At 33.6% G+C, this 20,571-nt stretch overlaps 1 protein-coding gene across 4 annotated transcripts in view; it reads left to right on the top strand.

Annotated features, from left to right (window-relative positions):
* Positions 1-20,571, top strand: part of RNGTT (RNA guanylyltransferase and 5'-phosphatase) — a 198,009-nt gene that overhangs the window by 33,931 nt on the left and 143,507 nt on the right. For all 4 annotated transcript variants that reach the window (XR_012074822.1, XM_006200295.3, XM_072965592.1 and 1 more), the window contains exons 7-8: positions 1,299-1,408; positions 2,592-2,693. Coding sequence is in view for 3 of the 4 variants with exons in the window: in XM_006200295.3 (XP_006200357.1) it covers positions 1,299-1,408; positions 2,592-2,693 (212 nt within the window). In the remaining variant the exon portion in view is untranslated. The remainder of the gene's footprint in view (positions 1-1,298; positions 1,409-2,591; positions 2,694-20,571) is intronic.

The following is a 20,571-nucleotide window of genomic DNA, read 5'->3' as shown; positions in this document are numbered from 1 at the left end:
GTAATTTTATCAGGATGTTGAAGTTATCTGAGTATCTCAATAACTAAGTATGTTAAAAAAATCTTAACCATCTGGTTATTGATTAAGCTTTCCTTTAAAAATTCTTTCTTTAGTTACTATATTTAATGAAAGAAATGGTTCTACAACAGAAATTTCATTGGCTAGTAAAGAGAGGTGATAGTGTAATAGGAGAGGAATGATACTCTTTGATCCTTTGGCCCATGGAACCTCTATTTAAGGAAAACAAAGTAGATGGCATTTTTGATAACTATAAAATATGATTCAGAATTAGGGGCAAAAGGTAGGACCAGTGTCTGCTGCATCAGCTCAAGACTCTTCTAGATTTGACAGGGATATATGTGGGCTAAATCTTACATTCTTTTTTTTCCCTTCCCAAGTAGTTCAGTTGTCAAATCTTTGCCAGAAGGTTGATCATTGCAGCTTACAGACCATATTTTTTATTCCCTAATTATAATAGCTAGAGTTGTTTTATAGATTTTTCTTAAGACTGATGCCAGCCCTCTTATGAGTCTGAAAGTAATTTTAGTGTGAATCTAGACTATTTTTTTTCAGTCTTTAAAATTTCCAGGGGTGTTCTTTATTTATTTGATACATAAATTCTGTCTGCTTCACTTCTCTGTGATATTTTAAAAATATATGCTTGCTATGAAATATAATAAGATAATTTATGTAGTTCTGAGTTAAAGAATTTAGATTAAAAATTTAGTGATGAGTAATATTTAATTTTATGTTGATACATTTGATGATTGTAGCTTAGCCACTTTGTCTACTGTTACGTTCTTATTTTAGTTTACAAAGATATATATTGTAGGTGTTATCCCCTTAAAATCCAAACTTCATAAGCCATACAACTTCTCTCCCCCTCCCCAAAGGATAATCATTGGTGAATGGTATAGTATAGACCTGAGTTCAAATTCTGTTTTTACCACTTTTCAGAATTGGTATAAGGGTTAGAGGAACTGTAAAATGCCAGATACTTTTCCTGGCTCTGAGTAAGTGGTAGGTAAGTTATAATTGATGTTATAGTTACTGAGTAATACTTATGGATGGTTTGACAACATGATATAGACACTGGGCTGTATATATACATTGAAAATCATATGCTGGATAAAGGAAATGAGTGTACCATCCCAGGGGAGTTTATAGAACCTCCTGTAGCAGACCATTTGTTGTATATATTTGCTTAGATTTGTGGAAATAGATGAATCTGTCTCTCAGTTTGGTCTTTGTGAAAGGATTTAAATTCTAATATACTTTTCTTTTCCTTTAATTTTCAGGGTGCTATTTTCTTGGAAGGTGTAACTGTTAAAGGTGTAACGCAAGTAACAACTCAACCAAAGTTAGGAGAAGTACAGCAGAAGTGTCATCAATTCTGTGGCTGGGAAGGGTAATAAACATTTTAAAGTTTTAAATAAAACTTATTATTACTCTGCAATACTTAACATTAATGCAAACAGTGATATACCTTCTTTGTTTCTTGAAGTTTGTGTGTTTACATCAAGTTCTTAAAAAGATATCAAGCAAGAATTTATTAGGTTTTTCTCAAAATAAACAGTGTAATAACTAGACAGTTGAGCCAAAATTAGATGACTCACACGTCTTCCTAAAGGAATAGAAAATTACTGTTGTCACTGTCTAGTATTTACTTTGTGGGTTTGATTCTACTGTTGCTGATTAATGTCGGTTACCCTTATTTTATTAATGGAGAAGAGGCGAAACTTGGATGTGTCTCATTTCCCAATTTTTCTGTAATAAGACACCTGGGAGAATCAGCTATAAATATATTCTACCCCTTACCATGCCTTGAAGATATTTATCAGACATTTCATGGGAGAGGATTCAGGAGAGAGTTCACTGCTCTTATCTGTTGTTCTCAAGTCTTGGTCTGTGGTCATCTATTGATCATTGCTGCCTGTGACAGAAGATTATAATACAGCTGGAACATGATGAAACAAGGTTATTGTTAAAAATTACTAGTATAAAGAAATCTTTGGACTGGTACAAGCAGATCAGTCAGCTAGAAATAATTTTAACCAAAAGATGAAAATGGTGTTGAATTATTATCAGTTTCAGTGTTCTGTTAAACTCTTGCCAGTGTACTTTAATCTTGACCTAAATTTCTCTTGTTTTGTCACTTCTGGTCATCTTTTGAGCAGAGACTTGCCAACGCTGCGGAGTTATGCTTAGTTGGCAGTGTTGTGATGGAGGAGTATGGGGTCTAGAGCAATGTAAGATAATAAGGCAATATTTAAACTTCTTCCTGAAGTAAGAAACTTGTAGACATACCTGCTTTACTACTTAGATCATGTGACTAACATTTAAAAATTATAGCCCAATAGTCATAGTATAGTAGTGGCAGTTAGCATCTTGTTAACTTGCCTTGTAAAATGTCAAGAAAATGATAACCTTTTGTTAGCATTCCAGTGAAAGCTGATATTATTCCAAGTGACATTAATCTCACGGTAGGGAGAACATTGTGATAAATGTTTGACTCATGTGAGGTTGGTTTAAGACATGTATTGCTTTGTATGGATACCAGCCATAATAATAATACAGTGTTCTTTTCTAAGGTCTGGATTCCCTGGAGCACAGCCTGTTTCCATGGACAAGCAAAATATTAAACTTTTGGAGCAGAAGCCATATAAAGTAAGCTGGAAAGCAGATGGTACTCGGTAAGTTAGACTTCTAAAGAAAAGTTATACTAATAACCTGAATGCTTGAAGAGTATTGCTTTGTTGTTGGAGAAGGTTTGCACTCCTGGGAGTGACTTGAACAGCAAAAGAAGCATGTTTCATATATTGTACAGTTTTTGTTTTGCTAGTATCCTTAGCTGTGTAATATAATTATCTCTGATTCTGCTAAATTTTTGGTCTCAGAGTTATGTTAGTTTGACATAAATCTGTACCAAATTTAAATCTGATAGTCTTTTTTGTTAATAATGCTGTGTTTTTTGGTATGTGTGCTGTCTACCACCTTGTTTTTTATGGTTGATGGGCACTTCTAAAATTAACAGATGTATTGTTAGTTTATAATCTAAAAATTACCAAGTCTCCCTGATTCATTCTGTATTTTTTTCCTTCAATAGTTTTTCTGTTTCGCTTAACCCTTGCTAATAGCTTTTGTAATTTTATACATTTTTAATGTGTGTTCTTACAACAAAGGTTAGCCTCATATTCATCTTCCTAAGCTTAAAAATATTTATTAGTATAAATTTTATGTTTCTTCAGTAACATTTAACTTTTTCTTTCTTTTGTAAGCCATTTTTTATAGCTTTACTATCTGTATTAATTCATTTAGCAAGATGTTATAATAGTTGAAGTAATTATTTTAACAGATATTAATATAGAAGTCCTATTAACTTCATAATAAAGAAAATGTTTTAGAATAGTTTGGAGTACGTGTATATATGAGTGCATATATACACACACTCATAGATATGTATATTTCAGTTTTTTTCCAACTTCATTGAGATATAATTGACGTGATAATGTATAAATTTAAAGGGTACAACTTATTGATTGGATGCAGTTATATATTGCAAAATAATTATTGCTGTATTATTAGCTAACACCTCAATTGCTTTTCATAATTACCATTTCTTTTTTTGTGGTAAGAACATTTAAGATCTATCATCTTAGCGACTTTCAAGTATATAATACAGTATTAACTATAATCACCATGTTGTGTATTAGATCCTTAGAACTTATATTTCTTATAACTGGCAATTTGTACTCTTTGAGCAGCACCTCTGCATTTTTCCCCACCCACTCAGTCCCTAGTAACTGTCATTCTAGTCTCTGTTTCTATGAGTTTGCTTTTTTTAGATTCCGTATGTAAGTGATATCATAGTTTGTCTTTCTATCTGACTTACTCCACTCAGCATAACACCCTCAAGTTCTATGTTGTTACAAATGACAGGATTTCCTTTTTATGGCTGAATAATATTCCATTATGTGTATATATTCCATTTTATATATATATATATACACACACACACCACATCTTCTTTAACCATTCATCTGTTGGTGGATACTTAGGTTTTTTTGTATCTTGGCTATTGTGTATAAAGCTGCAATAAAAATGGGAAAAAAGATATATAATACAATACTTAAATCAAACAGTATGAACAAAGTGTGATGTTTCCAGAGAACCTACATATAGTTTGACCTTTGGGAGAATTTCAAAGGTAAGATCTAGAAAGAGAATCTGTACTAGTCATAGTGGAGATGCAGGGGAAGGGAGAGTCAGTTTTCCTTGGGTGAAATGCAATACCAGGAGAATTGATGAAAAAGTACTGCAGATACAATTGGAATTGAACTGTCTTGTAATTCAGAAATACTGCTTTTTCAGAGATTCTGTAGAATATTCTGGGAAAAGATAATTAGAACTTTAACAATAGAATTTTTTTTGTGTACTTACTTAATTAGCAGAATTTGTAAAGAAACAATCAATCTTCAAAATGCATTCTTTCAAAATCAGTTCAGCACCTTTGTGAAAGTGGTGATTTATAAGTATACTAAGTTTTTAGAATTAATCTCACAATTTATTTTAATTCTTTTTAATTTGGAGATTAAACACTACAAATTTAAATGGTTTCTGAATTATTATCTAAGTGAAAACCAAATTATTATTTTTTTGTAACCACTATAGTAATGCAGATAATAAAGTAAAAGAAAATAACTCAGAGTATAAATTTGACATAAGAAAAATGTAACCCTATGGGAATCATTTGTAATGGAAAAGCAAAAGCCCTGCAGTGAATTGATGATCATAATGAAAACAAACTTCATGAGGGCTGGGGCTTTTGTCTTTTTAACCACTGTGTCCTTAGTGCCTAGAATAGTTCCTGGCACATGGTAGGCACTCAATAAATATTTATTGAGTGAATTAGTCAGTGAAAAGCTGCCAATGTCTTCGCATTAAAGATATGGAAACACATGGGGTGGTTGTGACATTTCTTAGGTTTTTAAAGATTACAACTCTTTGTCACATTTAGTTTCCAAACAAAAATGTAAACCATTTAGCCTCCTCCCTGTGGCCCCCTAACCCCCCAAAAGAAGACTATTTCAAGGAAAATGACACACTGGGGCAGAATAAAGCTAGATGGCCCTAAGAAAGAACTTTTGTTTGAGTTTATATAAGATAAGGATGATCTGATACCCCCATAAAATTGTTGTAAAAGGAGTAAATGAAGTGATTTAAAACAATTATCATATAGTAGATACACAGTAACAGATAGCTACTGATTTATACGTGCATATACTTACCTTCTGTCTTGTATGTGTGTGTGTGTGTATCCCTACTTTGAGAAAAAGGTAAATGTGGGACTTGGCTTACAAGGAAAATTATTGCAGGAATTAAAAAGAAAAGCCACTTAAGCATTCATGGAAATGTAATTTATAAAAATCAAGTAAGGGAGATAGATACATTTGTATAATGCTCCTTGGAGAAAATTTATGACAGATTCATTCTTCCTGAATCCTGGTCTGGGAATCCCCTTCTTTCTTTCATTTAGAAATTATATTGAGAACTTGTTACCTCCAGGGCTCTGTGTCAGTGCTGAATGGATCAAGGGTGCTTAAGACAGAACCCCCATCTCTTAAGTTTTTCATCTGATTCACAGTTCAGTGAATGTTTCCTTTTCTTTCCTTCTTTCTTTCTTTCTCTCCCTCCCTCCCTTCCTTTCTTAACATTTAATTAATTAATTAATTAATTTTTGTTTTGGGGGAAGGTAATTAGGTTTATATATTTATTTATTTTAAAGGAGGTACTGGAGATCGAACCCAGGACCTCATGCATGCTAAGCACACACTCTACCACTGAGCTATACCCTCCCCCACCAAATGTTTTCTGTTAGGGCCAGATAGTAAATATTTTAAGGCTATGTGACCATGTGAACTCTATTTCAATTACTCAGCTCTGCGATAGTAACACAAAAGCAGCTGTATTCTACTGCTCTCAAATAAAATGAGAATAACTTTGTTATAATAAAGCTTTATTTACAGAAACAGGTGGCAGGCCAGACTTGGCCCTTTGGTCATAGTTTGCCAACCTGTGATTGAATACATTGTCCTTAAAAAGACTATTTTTACATCACAAATTTATTTCCTTTTTTTAAATAAAAATGTATAAAAGTAAACTTAAGGTAGGGAAACAAGTTTAACATAAAGATTAAAAAAATTACTTCAGTAGCTGATAAAAGAATTCAATAAGGTAGCAGGATACAAGATTAACATATAGAAATCAGTTACATTTCTTTACATTTACATTAACAGTGAAATATCAGAAATGGAAAGTAAAAAAAAAATCCCTTTTAAAGTCACATTAGAAAAAAAAAAAGGAATAAAACCTGACAAAGGAGGTGAAAAACTTGTATGTGGAAAACTACAAAACATTGATTAAGGAACGTAAAGATGATTTAAAGAAATGAAATAATATCCCGTGCTCTTGCATTGGAAGAATCAATATTGTTACAATTGGAAGAATCAATATTGTTACAATGGCAATGGCTGTACCCAAAGCAATCTACATATTTAGTGCAGTCCCTATTAAATTACCCAGGACATTTTCCACTGAACTAGAACAAATAATCCTAATTTCTGTGGAGTCACAAAAGATCCAGAATTGACAAAGCAGTACTGAAGGAAAAGAACAAAGCTGGAGGAATAACCCTCCCAGACTTCAGAAAATACTACAGAGCTATAGTAATCAAAACAGCGTGGTATTGGCACAAAAACAGACATATGGATCAATGGAACAGAATAGAGGGCCCAGAAATACACTCACACACTTATGGTCAATTAATCTTCGACAAAGAAGGCAAGAATATACAATGGAGAAAAGACAATCTCTTCAACAATTGGTGTTGAGAGAAGTGGACAGCTGCATGTAAATCAGTGAAGTTAGAACATTCCCTCGCACCATACACAAAAATAAACTCAAAATGGCTTAAAGACTTAAACAGAAGACAAAACACTATTAAAGCTCCTATAAGAAAACATAGGCAAATCATTTTCTTTCATAAATCTTAGCAATGTTCTCCCAGGGCAGTCTACCCAGGCAATAGAAATTAAAGCAAAATAAACAAATGGGACCTAATTAAACTTACAAGCTTTTGCACAGCAAAGGAAACTGTAAACAAAACAAAAAGACAACCTATAGAATGGGAAAAAAATTTGCAAATGATGCAACTGACAAGGGCTTAATCTCCAGACTGTACAGACAGCTCATACAGCTTAACAGCAACAACAACAACAACAACAACAACAACAACCCAATCAAAAAATGAGCAGAAGACCTAAATAAGCAATTCTCAAAACTCCAGTGAGGTATTACCTTACACCAGTCAGGATGGCCATCATTAAAGTCCATAAATGGTAAATGCTGGAGAGGGTATGGAAAAAAGGGAACTCTCCTACGCTGTTGGTGGGAATGTAGTTCAGTGCAGTCATTATGGAAAACAGTATAGAAATTCCTTAAAAAACTAAAAATAGATTTACCATATGATCTAGCCATCACATTCCTGGGCATATATCTGGAGGGAACTCTAATTCAAAAAGATACGTGCACCTGATGTTCATAGCAGCACTATTTACAATAGCCATGACATAGAAACAACCTAAATGTCCATTGACAGATGACTAGATAAAGGAGATGTGGTATATCTATACAATGGAATACTACCCAGCCATAAAAAAGAGTAAAACAATGCCATTTGCAGCAACATGGATGGACCTGGAGATTGTCATTCTAAGTGAAGTAAGCCAGAAAGAGATAGACAAATACCATATGATATCGCTTATATGTGGAATCTTAAAAAAAAGAAACAAATGAACTTATTTACAAAACATGAATGGTCTCATAGGACTAGAAAAAATCCATAGAAATTTATGGTTACTGTGGGGGAGGCGGGTGGGAGGGGATAAACTGGGAGTTTGAGATTTGCAAATGCTAACTACTATATATAAAATAGATAAACAACAAGTTTCTACTGTATAGCACTGGCAACTGTATTCAGTGTCTTGTAATAACGTGTAATGAAAAAAAGAGTTTGAAAGGGGATATATGTATGTATATGTATGACCGAAACATTATGGTGTGCACCAGAAATTGATACAATATTGTAAACTAACTATACTTCAATAAAAAGAAAATTTACTTCAGTAAACAAGAAGAAATGTTTTTCTTCTCATCAGTTATGTTATTGCTTAGCCCCTGGTACTTTGACAGGGTTTTTTATATAATTGACTAAATGTATAAATGTGAAAGGTAAATTGTCTTTTTATTTTTCCTCATTAAAAACCATGTCCTATTCCTTTGTTATAAATGAGTGTTCGACATGTGGTCATGCTGTGTATGTCCTGATAAATGTACTTAGTGACTTGTAGAAATAGCTATTGTAGGGATAAACTATCTATAATATGTTCAGGTAGCTTCTCTATTTGCTGCTCTAATGGTTTTTATACAGAACAGTAAAATTACCCCAGGTAGTTAGTAACTTGCTTGGGTCTCTTGATAAGAATCTCATTAATAATGTTTGCAGCAGATGTTTATTCTAATGAGTGAAGCTGAATGTTCAGACAGGAATAGTGTAGATAAGGTAATGAGATGCTACACTGGAAAGTTTTATGTACTGAGAGGAATATTAAAGAGGCTTCAGATGTTTTTGGAATAATTTTCAGTGAACTGTGAACAAAAACCAAACTATGTTTTATGCTCTATAGGAACAGAATGAGTAAATCAAATTATGATGAAGTAAGTGATGTGTATACTACTATAAGTAATACTTGTTCAGTTATTCAGCTATTTTTCAGTTCCACTTGAGGGAAGAGATCAGAGCAAATAGAAATTTCTGTTTAGCTCTGATTTTCTTTTGACTGCAAAGTAAATCGTTTTTTATGCTGTGTAATATAAGAATTCTGACTGTATTCCTATTAAATAAGAATGTATCTTCTAAGTTATTTGCTAGTAAGTATTAATTAGAGCCATAACATTATATCTAGTATTCAGAAACTCACTAGTAAATAAAGTTATCCCTGGAAAGGATTTTTAATTTTGAACTATTCTAGGGAGACTTAGAGTTTTTGAGGATGCGTTTGAGGGGCCAGAATCCAGAGAATAAAATATTTGCTTTAATCATGTAACTAGGTAGTGGCGTAAGCAGCGGTACAACCCTGATTCTCTAGCTCTTTTTTTTCTCCCATTGTTCTGTATTCTAGAATTTGAACTTCTGAAATATGGCTTAAGGTAGTTTTTCCTCATTATATGGTTGACTAATTTTAGGACCTGAAAGTTTAGCACCATACCACTGATGATAACCAAAAACCCTTTGAGAGAATGTTGACCAGACCAGTTACATCATTTAAAGACTCCAGCCTTGTTTTTTAACAGTAGTTTCGTTAGAACTACTCTGAGGGATCCAGGCCAGTCTTCTTGCATCTGGGAGGAGCACAATAAAGCTGTGACTCCTGTGTTTCTTTCTTTTTTTCTTTTTTTTTTAATCATTGAGAAGGAAGACAAAGAATGATTAGAGGTCAGTCAGAATCACTGTTTACTGATCTGAAGCTATACTTTTGATGATATCTGGTAGTAAATAGGTTAAAAAAAGAAAGTAATTTTACTCTTATTCCTTCTCCAAGCCCAAATCTTACTTGGAGTCTCATTATATAAAATAGACAAAAGTGGAACTGCTTTGGTTGTTGAACAGTTTGGGACAGCATGTGGGTTTGCATTTTGGGTGGTCTTTAAGGTCACTGTGGAACTTTTTAGTGTTTGGGTTATGTTACCGTCATGATTATGTTACCATCATAGTAAGCTTTTGTTAAAAAAAAAAAAAGAAATTCAGAAATGCAAATTCAGCAGGCTTTAGTTGGCTCTGAGGGTTTGCGTTTTTGAAAAGCAAAGTTGATTCTGACTTCTAGCCAGATTTGGGAACCACTACCCTTAATGCCCTGTTGAACATTTTAAAAATCAGTGACCCCAACCAGAGCAATGTTTAGCCAGCCACTGAGTTAAAGATGTAGCTGAGAATTTGTCCATTAAATGATTAAAGGAGATTCATATAAAATGCTTATTACTGGTATTCAGTAAATGGTAGTTATTTTTATTTTAGTTTAAGACTTCTTGCAAAATCATTTTTACAGAGGAACCTACATTTGGTTTCTCAGGATCCATTCAAAATTCTCTTAGGGTGTTGGGTAGTTATTGTACAATAAGGAAAGCAGGTATAGGACAAAAACAATCTAATATTTTAAAACAAAACTTTTGAACAGATATCAGCTAGTCCACATTTTTAGAATTTATTGAAGGATAAAAAGATCCTTTAAATATTAGTTTCTTTTATTAAATCCTAAGTGAGAGAGTTACTACTTATTAAACAGTTAAAACCTATGTTGCAAACGTAGGTGCAGTCCTTTGTTAGAATTTGAGATTGCCCATATCCTAGGGGTAGCAAATATCTAGGACTTTGAAACGTTAAAATAGTTCCTTTTTGTTAATATTTCTAAATAGATACATATTTAAATAGAGCTAGGCTGTGGGACCCAAATATATGAGGTGATTTGTCTCTCTGTTTATTCATACAGTCCACAGATACTTATTGGCCATCTACCGTATACCAGAGGTTTTGCTGGATTTAGCAGGTGATTAGAACTAGCCTGTTAAATATGATTATTATTATTATTGTCTTAATATGAGCATTTTCCATTTTTAGACCATACTTTTAAAAAATACTACTTAGTTGCTGCCATAATAAAATTGTTTGTTCTCTATCATTGAGGCATTTGGACTGTTTCTAGTTTTTTTCTTTTATAAGTAACTCCTTGTACCCATCTTTGTATAGGTTATGGTGAAAATAGTATTACTTGGATAAAGAGTATGGAAACTTCTAAAATCTTTGCTAAATCTTGACAAAGGTTATGTGATATACCCCAAACACCATTGCTATAAAAGAGCCCATTTTGCTGAATCCTGGGCAATTCTGGGTAGTTTCACTTAGTATAAATAATAATGTAGCCAAGTTGACAATCGGAAATGAAATTTGTTATTGATATAATTAGCATTTGGGGGGAATGGCATGATTGCACAAATCTGTTGTGTATTTTGGCTATGGCAACAGTTATATTTTAACAGATAACACATGTAGAGGACTTAGGTATACTAGACATTGTTCTGAGTATTTTACAGAGCATCTCATGTACTGTGCACAAGTCTGAGGTGTAGGTACTGTTTATCATCCCCATTTTATAAATTAGGAAAATGAGGCCTATAAAGGCAAGTCAGTTTTCCAAACCCACATAGTTATGTAAGTAAAAAGACTGGGATTGAATGTGGTGAGTCTGGCTCCAGAACCTAGGATCTTTACCACTGGACTGTGTTAGTCATGTATTCTTTTTCCTGTGTTGCCAGATACTGTATTCATTATTCATTTTCAGTATTTCTTTGATTATTTTTACTGTTTAATTATTACAGGTGAATTTTTGTCTTAAAATATACTTATTCTGATGATGTTTTCCTTCCTGCCTACTGTCTGATCCTCAGTATGGACAGATGTGATTTGTGCTATTCTTTAATACGCTGTAGAAAACTGTATTGGTTTTCCTTCAAATCGCTTTGTGATGGTAATTGGACTTGCATTGCACCTTTCACTTAAAGGGAAAATCAGTATCTTTGCAAAAATAATGTTTATTGCTTTACTAGATAACTCTTAAGCTGTTGTAGGCGTTAGGTGGTCTCAAAGATGATACAAGACGCTGTAGGAAAACAAAACACACTTCCTGCCCTTGAAGCAGCTCTAAGATGTAGTGAGAGATGTAGTAAAACTATGTATAGCACAAAGCAGAATACATAAGGAGAGAGAACAGAGAACTGCTAAGGTGCATTGCTTGATATTCCATGTGAAATATGAGGACTTATTTTGATTTTAGTATAATAATGGGTGTCCTAGACGGATTTTTACCTTTCGTAGTGGTATAAAGAGATACAGACACATTTGTTATTTAATGTCAAATAGTACTACTGACCGCACTGGAGGACATTTGCCCCCTACTCTCATCTCAAATATAGAGCTGTCTGTTGTTTTGTTTTTGTTTTTGTTTTGGCGGGGGGAGGTAATTAGGTTTATTTGTTTATTTATTTATTTTTAATGAGATACTGGGGATTGAACCCAGGACCTCCTGCATGCTAGGCATGCATTCTAAGGCTCCCCCCACAGAGCTATCTGTTGGATGAGATAGTAAGTGAATTTTCATTCTTATTTTTTTTTTTTTTGCAATTTTGTGATACTTTAAGAGCTAGTTATTTGCTCACATGTGCTAGTCCAGTATGTACGATTATAGAAATGGCAAGTACTAGGTTGGGTAAAAAAGAGAAAACAGATCTGTTCTTCTTTATGAATCAGTGGAAAATTGTTTGAAAGAATTATAATTGATTTTTTTCAGAAAGTATGTTTTATACAAAAGAAAATTGAACGTAATCGGGTAGGTCAAGGATAAAAGTAAAATAAAAGTCTTTGGAATATTTCTTTTTATCTTTTCTTCTCATGAAGACTGATTGTTTTTTGAAGATCAAAATGTTTTCCACACCTTTCTGCCTTTTGATCTTAAGTGCTGCCCAAGCCATTTTAAGTGGCTTTTAAATTTTATTCCAGATCAAGGCAATTCTGAGTAATCGATGTGGCATTACTCTCTCATGGAAGACCAGTTAAAAGCATACTGTATTTTACCTATTTAATTTTGTGTGGCTGTGAAGTTCTATAAAGCATAACCTGTAACATTCATGGTAATTAGTACAAATGAATAATATATCATTTGATTTTGCACTTTGAAGTCTATAATGATACTCAGTATTTTCATTATGAACAGAGCTACTTAATCTAAAAGTAACTAATTAAAATAACCAAGAGAGGCTTCTTATCCACAGAACAGATAGATTCATGAGATTTGTTTATTAGTATTGGAACTAATTACCCAATTTGTGCAATGAATAATAATTTTGCTGTATTTTGTTACCTTGAAAGATTTTCAAATCCTCATAATTATGTCAAGATCAGTGAATATGTCTATACTTTACTAAACCTTTTCCATTATTAGTGGTTGTGACTTTTTCTATCTTGGTCTATATATAGAAATAATTTCAGTAAAAAAATTTTGTGTGTGTGTGATTCTGGTCCCAAAATGAAGAATTTTAATGGACAACTGATAATGACTTTAAAAATACTTTTCCCCATTATAAAAGTACTTTGTGTTCATTGTGGAAAATTTAGTAAGTGAAGATAAGGAAAAGGAAAAAAATGAAATTGTCTGTAATCTCACGAGTTAGAGAGATGTCTGCTAATCGTTTTGGTATGTATACTTTCAGACCTGTGTCTGAGTATATGTATTATTTTGTTAAGTGAAAATGTATTCACTTCACAGTATTTTTTAGTGTATATTGTGTGCCATGTATCATTCTAGGTGCTGGAAATTGCAGTGGCCCCTGCTATAATGGAGCTTCTATTAGGTGAAATATGTTTTCTACACAAACTGTTTAGTATCTGTGATTTATAGAGAGGTAATCTGCTGTTTTTAATTAATGCATTCTAAATATTTTTCTTTTTCATTAAACATTTTTCTATTAGATGACTAAAATAAAATAAATTCTTTATTAAGATAATCCTTGTTTATGGTTAAATAAATCAAGTATTACTGGAAAGTTAATGATGGAGATCCCTTCCCTATCCCCTCCTTCAGTCAGTTTTGCTCCCTAAAGGCAAAACCTTTTAACCATTCTTTTAATCTTATTCTGTGGTTATCCCCAAATCTCAAAATAATATATTTATGTTACTGTTTATTAGTCAACTTTAGGTAAGTTCCTATTGTGGTCACTGAGGACGTAACTCACCAAAATCTCTGTGTCCATATTTTCTTTCTTTTAGATTCTCAGTATGTGAACTATTACTGTTAGTTCTTCATTGATCATTCCTGTATATTTAATCTTCCCGTTACTCTAATAACCCTCATGTAGTATTTCTTAGCTCTTGTAAGATGAGGACTTCAGCATTCCCTGTCTTCCATCTACCTCCTTATGTCCTCTCTAGCTTTAATATTGTCAACTCTGTTTACATTTACATGCTGTTTGTTAAACACAGGGTTTTTGTTTTCTGTAAGTGTATGGTTAAATTTAAGTAGTGAAAATACTTAAATTTTTTTTTCCACTGGAACTATTGTTTAGATTAGCAGAAAGGAATAGATTTCCTTTTTTTATGGCATGAAAAGAAATCACTCTAATATTTCAAACATGTAGAAATTTAATACATATAATTGGTAACAAAGGCCTTTCAGGATGGAGAAGCAAAAGGGTCACCTGGAGTTCAGCAAGCTGCTCCTGTCTCTGGTTGGAGCCTGGTTAGCACTTGCTGCCGAGGTGCTGGAGGGGGTCCTGCCTCCCTGGCTGCTGCTGTTGGAACTTACTTCTGTTGCAGCATAGCATCCACTCACCGAGGGGCTCTCCACTGAGGAGCGGTGCCCATCATCCTGTGGCTGCTGCCTTCAGTGCTGCCTGCGATGCTGCCAGGGGCAGATCAATAGGTTTTTCTCAGTCTCCTTCTAGGGAGCTGGCAAGGTAGTCTGGAAAGTGTTATTTGCTTAGTGCTTAAACGTAGGTACACTGAGAGCATACAGAGACAGGGATGGAGCTGACCATCAAAAGACAGCTAACTTGCCCAGAGTTCAAAGTCATGACTTCTCTGCCATTTCAAGTAAAATGTTCCTTTTGTTGAGTTAAATAGGTTCTTTTTCACTCTAATAATTTCCTTTCCCCTCTACTTAAGGTTTTTCAACCCTTTTCAATAATTTTTTTTTACCCCCCAGTTTTTCTCTTTTAGATCCTTCTATGATTTCTAGCCTCTGTATAAAGCTCTGTTCCTAACTTTTATCCTGGTTGGATCTAGCTTTCTGGATTCCGTGTTTTTCTTTCCTCTCCTTTCTTTCCATCCTCCCTCTTCCTTCCTTCCTTGCTTCCTTCCTTCCTCCCTCCCTCCCTCTCTCTCTCTTCCTCCCTCTCTCTCTCTTCCTTTCTTCCTTCCTTCCTTCCTTTCTTCCTTCCTTTCTTTCCTTTCTTTACCTTCCTTCTTCCTTCCTTCCTCCCTTCCTTCCTTCCTTCCTCTCACTGTGCAGGGAGGGATACCTCCTTAAATCACTTCCTAAGAAAGTATGTGTAGGAAGTAACCCATAAGCATGCTTAGGTGTATGAAAATGCTGTTGCTCTGGTTCTGTATTTAGTACTTTGACTGTATATAAAATTTTAGATTAGAAATTATTTACCCTCAGAATATTGAAAACCTTATTTCAAAGTCTTCTTTTAACCTTCACCACTGATGAAAGGACTGATATTACTTTGATTCTAGTTCCTTGTAAGTGGTCTGCCCCTGGAAACTTTTAGCATTTTCTCTTTATTTTTGTCCTAAAATTTCCCAGTAGATGTCTAATTATGTGGGTTCCTCCCTGCCCTCTCCACCTTTTCATTCATTGTGCTGAGTACTTGGTGATCTCTAAATCTGAAAACCTGGGTTCTTCTGTACAGGGAAATTTTATCTTGTCTGATGTTTTATTTCCTCTTTTTCCCCTCCTATTTCCCCTTTTTAGAGCTACTATTGGTTGTTACACCTGTTAGAATCGAGATTCTTTTTCTTCTGTAATCTTTTCTGTCATACTTTTCATCTGCTGATCTCTTTTTCAGCTTTCTGGGAGGTTTTCTCATTTTCTTTCTATCTTTCTAATGATTTACTAATTTCAGTAATTATGCTTTTAATTTTCAAGAGTACATATATTCTTACTCTCTACTTAATACCTTTTCATGACAATGTGTACTTAATTTATGGACATAATAGCTTCCCGACTCTCTTCTGAGAATACTAAGTATAGGGTATAGAGTGACCTTCTCTTTCTTGAATCTTTCTTCTTCATGTTTCTGGTTTTCCTCAAATGTATGATAGTCTTTGGTTGGCTGTTTACATGTAAAAATGAGGCAGAAAAACTGCTTGGAAGCTCTAAATGTGGGTGGGGTTTGTCAACTTGTGTCCTTTGCTTTATGATAAGCAGTTGTGCTGAAAAGCTCTGCAGTCCTATGATATGGAGAGATCTTTGCTTCTGGGCACCATTGCCCATGGAGTTTCTTTACCTCAGGTCCTTCTGATACTTATTTACTACCTACGTGTCCTTCTAATGTCTGTCTTGTCTTATCTACCTACCTACCTGCCTACATGTCTTTTCTGTGAGTTGTGGGGTTTATGATTAAAAAAAAAAACTCAACTTTGTTATCATTTTGATAGTATCTTGAGAGGAAAAGAAGCCATACATGATCATTATATTCCCTTGTATGACTGCATCACAATTTATTTGAGAGATTCTGTGTGGATGAAAGATTTAGATTATTTTGAAAATTTTTGCTTTTATAAAAAACAGCATGTGATAGTATTATTCTAGGTAACTTTTTCCTTATGAGTAATTATTACCTGATAGTTCATTATAATCCTTTATTGCTCTATTCTGTATGCTCTAGAATGCATTTGTGAGAATGCATCACATTTTTTTAAACTAAAAAAAATTTTTGTAGCATTTTCTGCAGTGATATGTAAGGACTATGTTTGAACTAGTGTTTTTAATGACTTATTAAATAGATTCATCAGTGAAACATTTTTTTCAGTCACTTTTGGTTTAGTTTTGGCATTTTATGACTGCACTAGATGGCAGCAGAGGACTAGCGTTAATTCAGGCTGCTTTTGTGATGCAGGAGAATTCTAATACGCAGATATGCACTGTATATCTAATATAGCCCAAAATATTAGTTTGGGATTATTAAGAATTCAGTAAGGATTTGGGGGAATCATGCATACAACAGTATTGAAAGCATAGCAGTTTTGAGAATGTTGCTGTGTTCTTTTGTGCATTGCATCTGAATTATGATATTTGTAGATTTGTATTGTCATTTTGGAACTACTTTTGTAAGAACGAGTCTGCCATATTAAAGTCTCAGAAAGTGTTATGTTTGCTTCAGAAAACTGATGTTCTTTTTTTGGAGTCACAGGGAGTAAAAGAATGATGTGAAGATTCTCTTTTTATCCCACAGGGGTTTTGCTCAGGTGTTTGTGTTGGAAGCAAAGGAGTCTATAGAAAATTCTATGTTGGAAAGTAACTTCTATTCCATACTGAATTTTATATTCACAGGGGTAGAAAAGTCGTTTAACTTGTATGTGGTATGTGAAGAATAGTGGTTTTGATATATGTGCTTCAATTATATTTTGGGAAAGAAATTTCTATAACCATATGCTTTCTTTTTAAAAAATCTTATGTCATTATAGTATTTTTACTTTCTTTAGGAACTGCGTTTAATTTTTGCATGTTTATGGCAAGCTGGTTCCCAAAAAGCAAGCATTAGTATCTCTGAACTAGGTAAAGAAATTGAAAATGAGTAATTTTGACAGCTCTTTTTTAGCTTGTGAGATCTGATTTGAGGATTTTATATGTAGCCCGTCTTAGTACAGTATGTTCCTGGCTTTCAGCCCAGCTCTAATGTTGCTGCTGTTGCTGATGTTTTTGCTGGCAGGTGAGCTTTTTTGGACAGATTTTATTTTAGTAACATCTTAGACTTCAGAGAATTTAATTTTTAAAATATTTTTGCATGGGCAGAGAACTAAATTGTCTCCCCATGAATTATTTAAAATGGCTTTTAAGCCTTTTAACTGTTATATTAGCCTACTAAAATGTTAAACTACTGGTTAGAGGTATAGAATACAGCACATAACTAGTACAAATAAAATTGCTGCTTAAATTGTAAACTTTAAGCAACTGCACATGGAGTCTACTCTGTGATCTGGCTTTGGTAGTTGCCTTAATATTGTGAGTCCATATTATATTTATTTAGTCCAGTGTTTAGCTACTATATTTAGTATTTAGCTGTGGAGATTATTGCATCTAGAATTTTTCCTGGTACTTTTATATGAACATGAACAGAGACTAGTGGAAACCAGTTAATTTCTAAAAGTGTGATCCATTAAACATTAGGTACTAAAAAAATGGGGAAATTAGAAGTCATTTAAAATATGTGGTACACTTAAATATAATTGTATTTATTTATATTTCCTCTTCTGCATGAAGCAATATTAAATAAAATCAAGTATCATCGTGTTATGCATCTTCTACATGTGCTTTATATATATATATATATTTTCAATTGAAGTGTAGTCAGTTTACAATTGTGTCAGTTTCTAGTGTACAGCATAATGCTTCAGTGTGCTTTTAATTATCTTTCTTAAAAATAACCTCAGTGGTGCCATTAGTCCGTTTATAAATTTAAAATAAATAATGGGGTTTTTGTAGTAAAATATGTATGGCAAAGTATAATATCTGTGTTAGAAGTAAAATTATTTCAAGTTTCTTGTAGGTTAGGTCTTTTTCTCCCTTTCACTGAACTAATTAAGAAAAATATTCATTGTTCTAGTAGAAATAACACACCAAAAAGATATTGCTTGCTTTAAAGAAGTTTTCTAATTCTTGACAAATTTTAATGGTAGCTGTTCTGTACCATTAAATATCCATCATATATACACACCATATAATGTATGGTCAATTCAATGGCAATAAAGTTTTGAGAGGAAAATTAGTTTGTACCTATTTTATTTTGATATAGTTTAAGATTATTTATCTGAATCTTTTTTTAAGTTGAAAATTCTGAAATACATCTAACTTCAAAGTTTTCAAATAAGAGAGAATGTGAGCCTGTATTAGATATTCTGTAGTTAATAAAATCACGGACATATAAAGATAATAATGTTATAAAATTCTAAAAACAAAAATACTTAAGTATATTAGTTTATAAAACAAGTATAATTTTGGGAAGCAGTATAGTATAGTGGTTAAGAGCTTGGGCCTTGAAACTGAACTACTTGGGCTCAAATCCTGAAGCTCCTGTGCTTGCTAGTCATGTGACCTTAGGAAAGTTATATAACCCCTCTGTATCCCAAGTTGCCCACCTGAAAAATAAAGATAATATTAACTACTTTATAGATGTTGTGGAATTAAGTAATTTCATCCAAAGCACTTAGGATAAAGCTTACCACCTAGTAAGTGCTTGGTAAATTTTGATAGTTACACTTTCTACCAAATTAATAGACTCATTAAAATGAAATAAGCCAAACTGTAAATTTCTAAAGAGAAATTCCATAGTCATGTTAAAATTCAATTTTTAAAACTGTACCTATTTAAAAAAAAGAAAATTTTAGACATGTCCATGCCCTTAAATGAGCGAAGATCTGATTGCAGAATTAAAATGGAATACGTGAGGGAGCAATATGAAATATAATTGCGTATAACTGACATGGACGGAGACTCTAGAACATAGGAGTTCTTAGGAGGAGGATGGCTAGTGGAGAGTGAGTAACACGGACAAGAGGAGCTACAGGAAGGAAGTCATGAGATGGAAACAGGCTGATTGATCTGGGCTGACCTGATAATTGGTGTAAATCCAGAATCTCTAAATTCTGACTGTTGGACAGTTAGGTGCTAAGGCTAAAGGAAGACAATTGTTACATTGGTGACTGGTTGAACACTCAAATGTTTATATTTTTAAATATGTCAGAGTTTTAATGATTGCTGAACCAGGTCTTTGATTTAAACTTTGACTGTTTCACGAATTCCTACCTCTTCTTGAATTGTTCTTAGGAATTTGTTAGGTGGGAGATCCTTTATCTCAGTCTTCTTGAAGTTTAAGGCCATCTGGGATTACTGAGACAGTTGGTTAGCCCAGCCGCCTTTGAGGGACTTAAAAGAGCTGTTTTTCAAATGCAGAGTGTGGTAGGAGAATGTTTTTCATGATGATACAGAAGGCAGGGAATGAACACTTGAAGAGTTGCTGTGGAAGGGAAAGCAGACAACTTCTGTGACTGGAGGGAAAAAAGAAAGAGGTGATGTCCCAGAAAGCCAGCCCGACCAAGACTCCTTGAGGGGTTTTCCTGTCAGGAGGCACAGCAAGAACCTCCAGCAACACTATTTCTCATTATCAGTTGTAATTCAAGGACTATTAGGTGAATCTTTTTGGGGGACTTAGTGAAAGCTTTTATTGAAAGTAGGTCATATTAGTATTCACTCAGGTTAGTCTAGCCAACAGTGCGTTTCAAAAGTTGCATAATGTAAAATGTGAAAACTAGGATTATGATTGGAACTAAATTGTGATCTTTCGTCTTCTTTTCCTTCTCTTTTTAGTTTTCTTTTTTCCTTTTACCCGTTACTAGCATCAAAACAAGAGTATTTCTCATAACTAGAGAAAAAAAATCTATTGAGTATAACTTTTGAATAGGCATTTTAGTGGAAGCTCTTTTTCCCCCCATATATTTCTAAAACTTTTAATTCCTTTTGCTTATTTTGACTTCTGTTTGGTTTCCTGTTTTCTTTTGCAGTTGGAGTGTTAAAGGTGGTTAGGGGTTATTATTCCAGTGCTTTTCATAACTTTAACATGCGTATGAATTACCTGGGGATCTTGTTAAAATGTAAGTTCTGATTCAGTAAGTCTGAGGTGGGG

Source organism: Vicugna pacos, chromosome 8 (assembly GCF_048564905.1).
Source record: "Vicugna pacos chromosome 8, VicPac4, whole genome shotgun sequence".
Lineage (NCBI taxonomy): Eukaryota > Metazoa > Chordata > Mammalia > Artiodactyla > Camelidae > Vicugna > Vicugna pacos.
The sequence above is the reverse complement of the archived record's forward strand: the minus strand, read 5'-3'. Positions and strand labels throughout refer to the sequence as shown.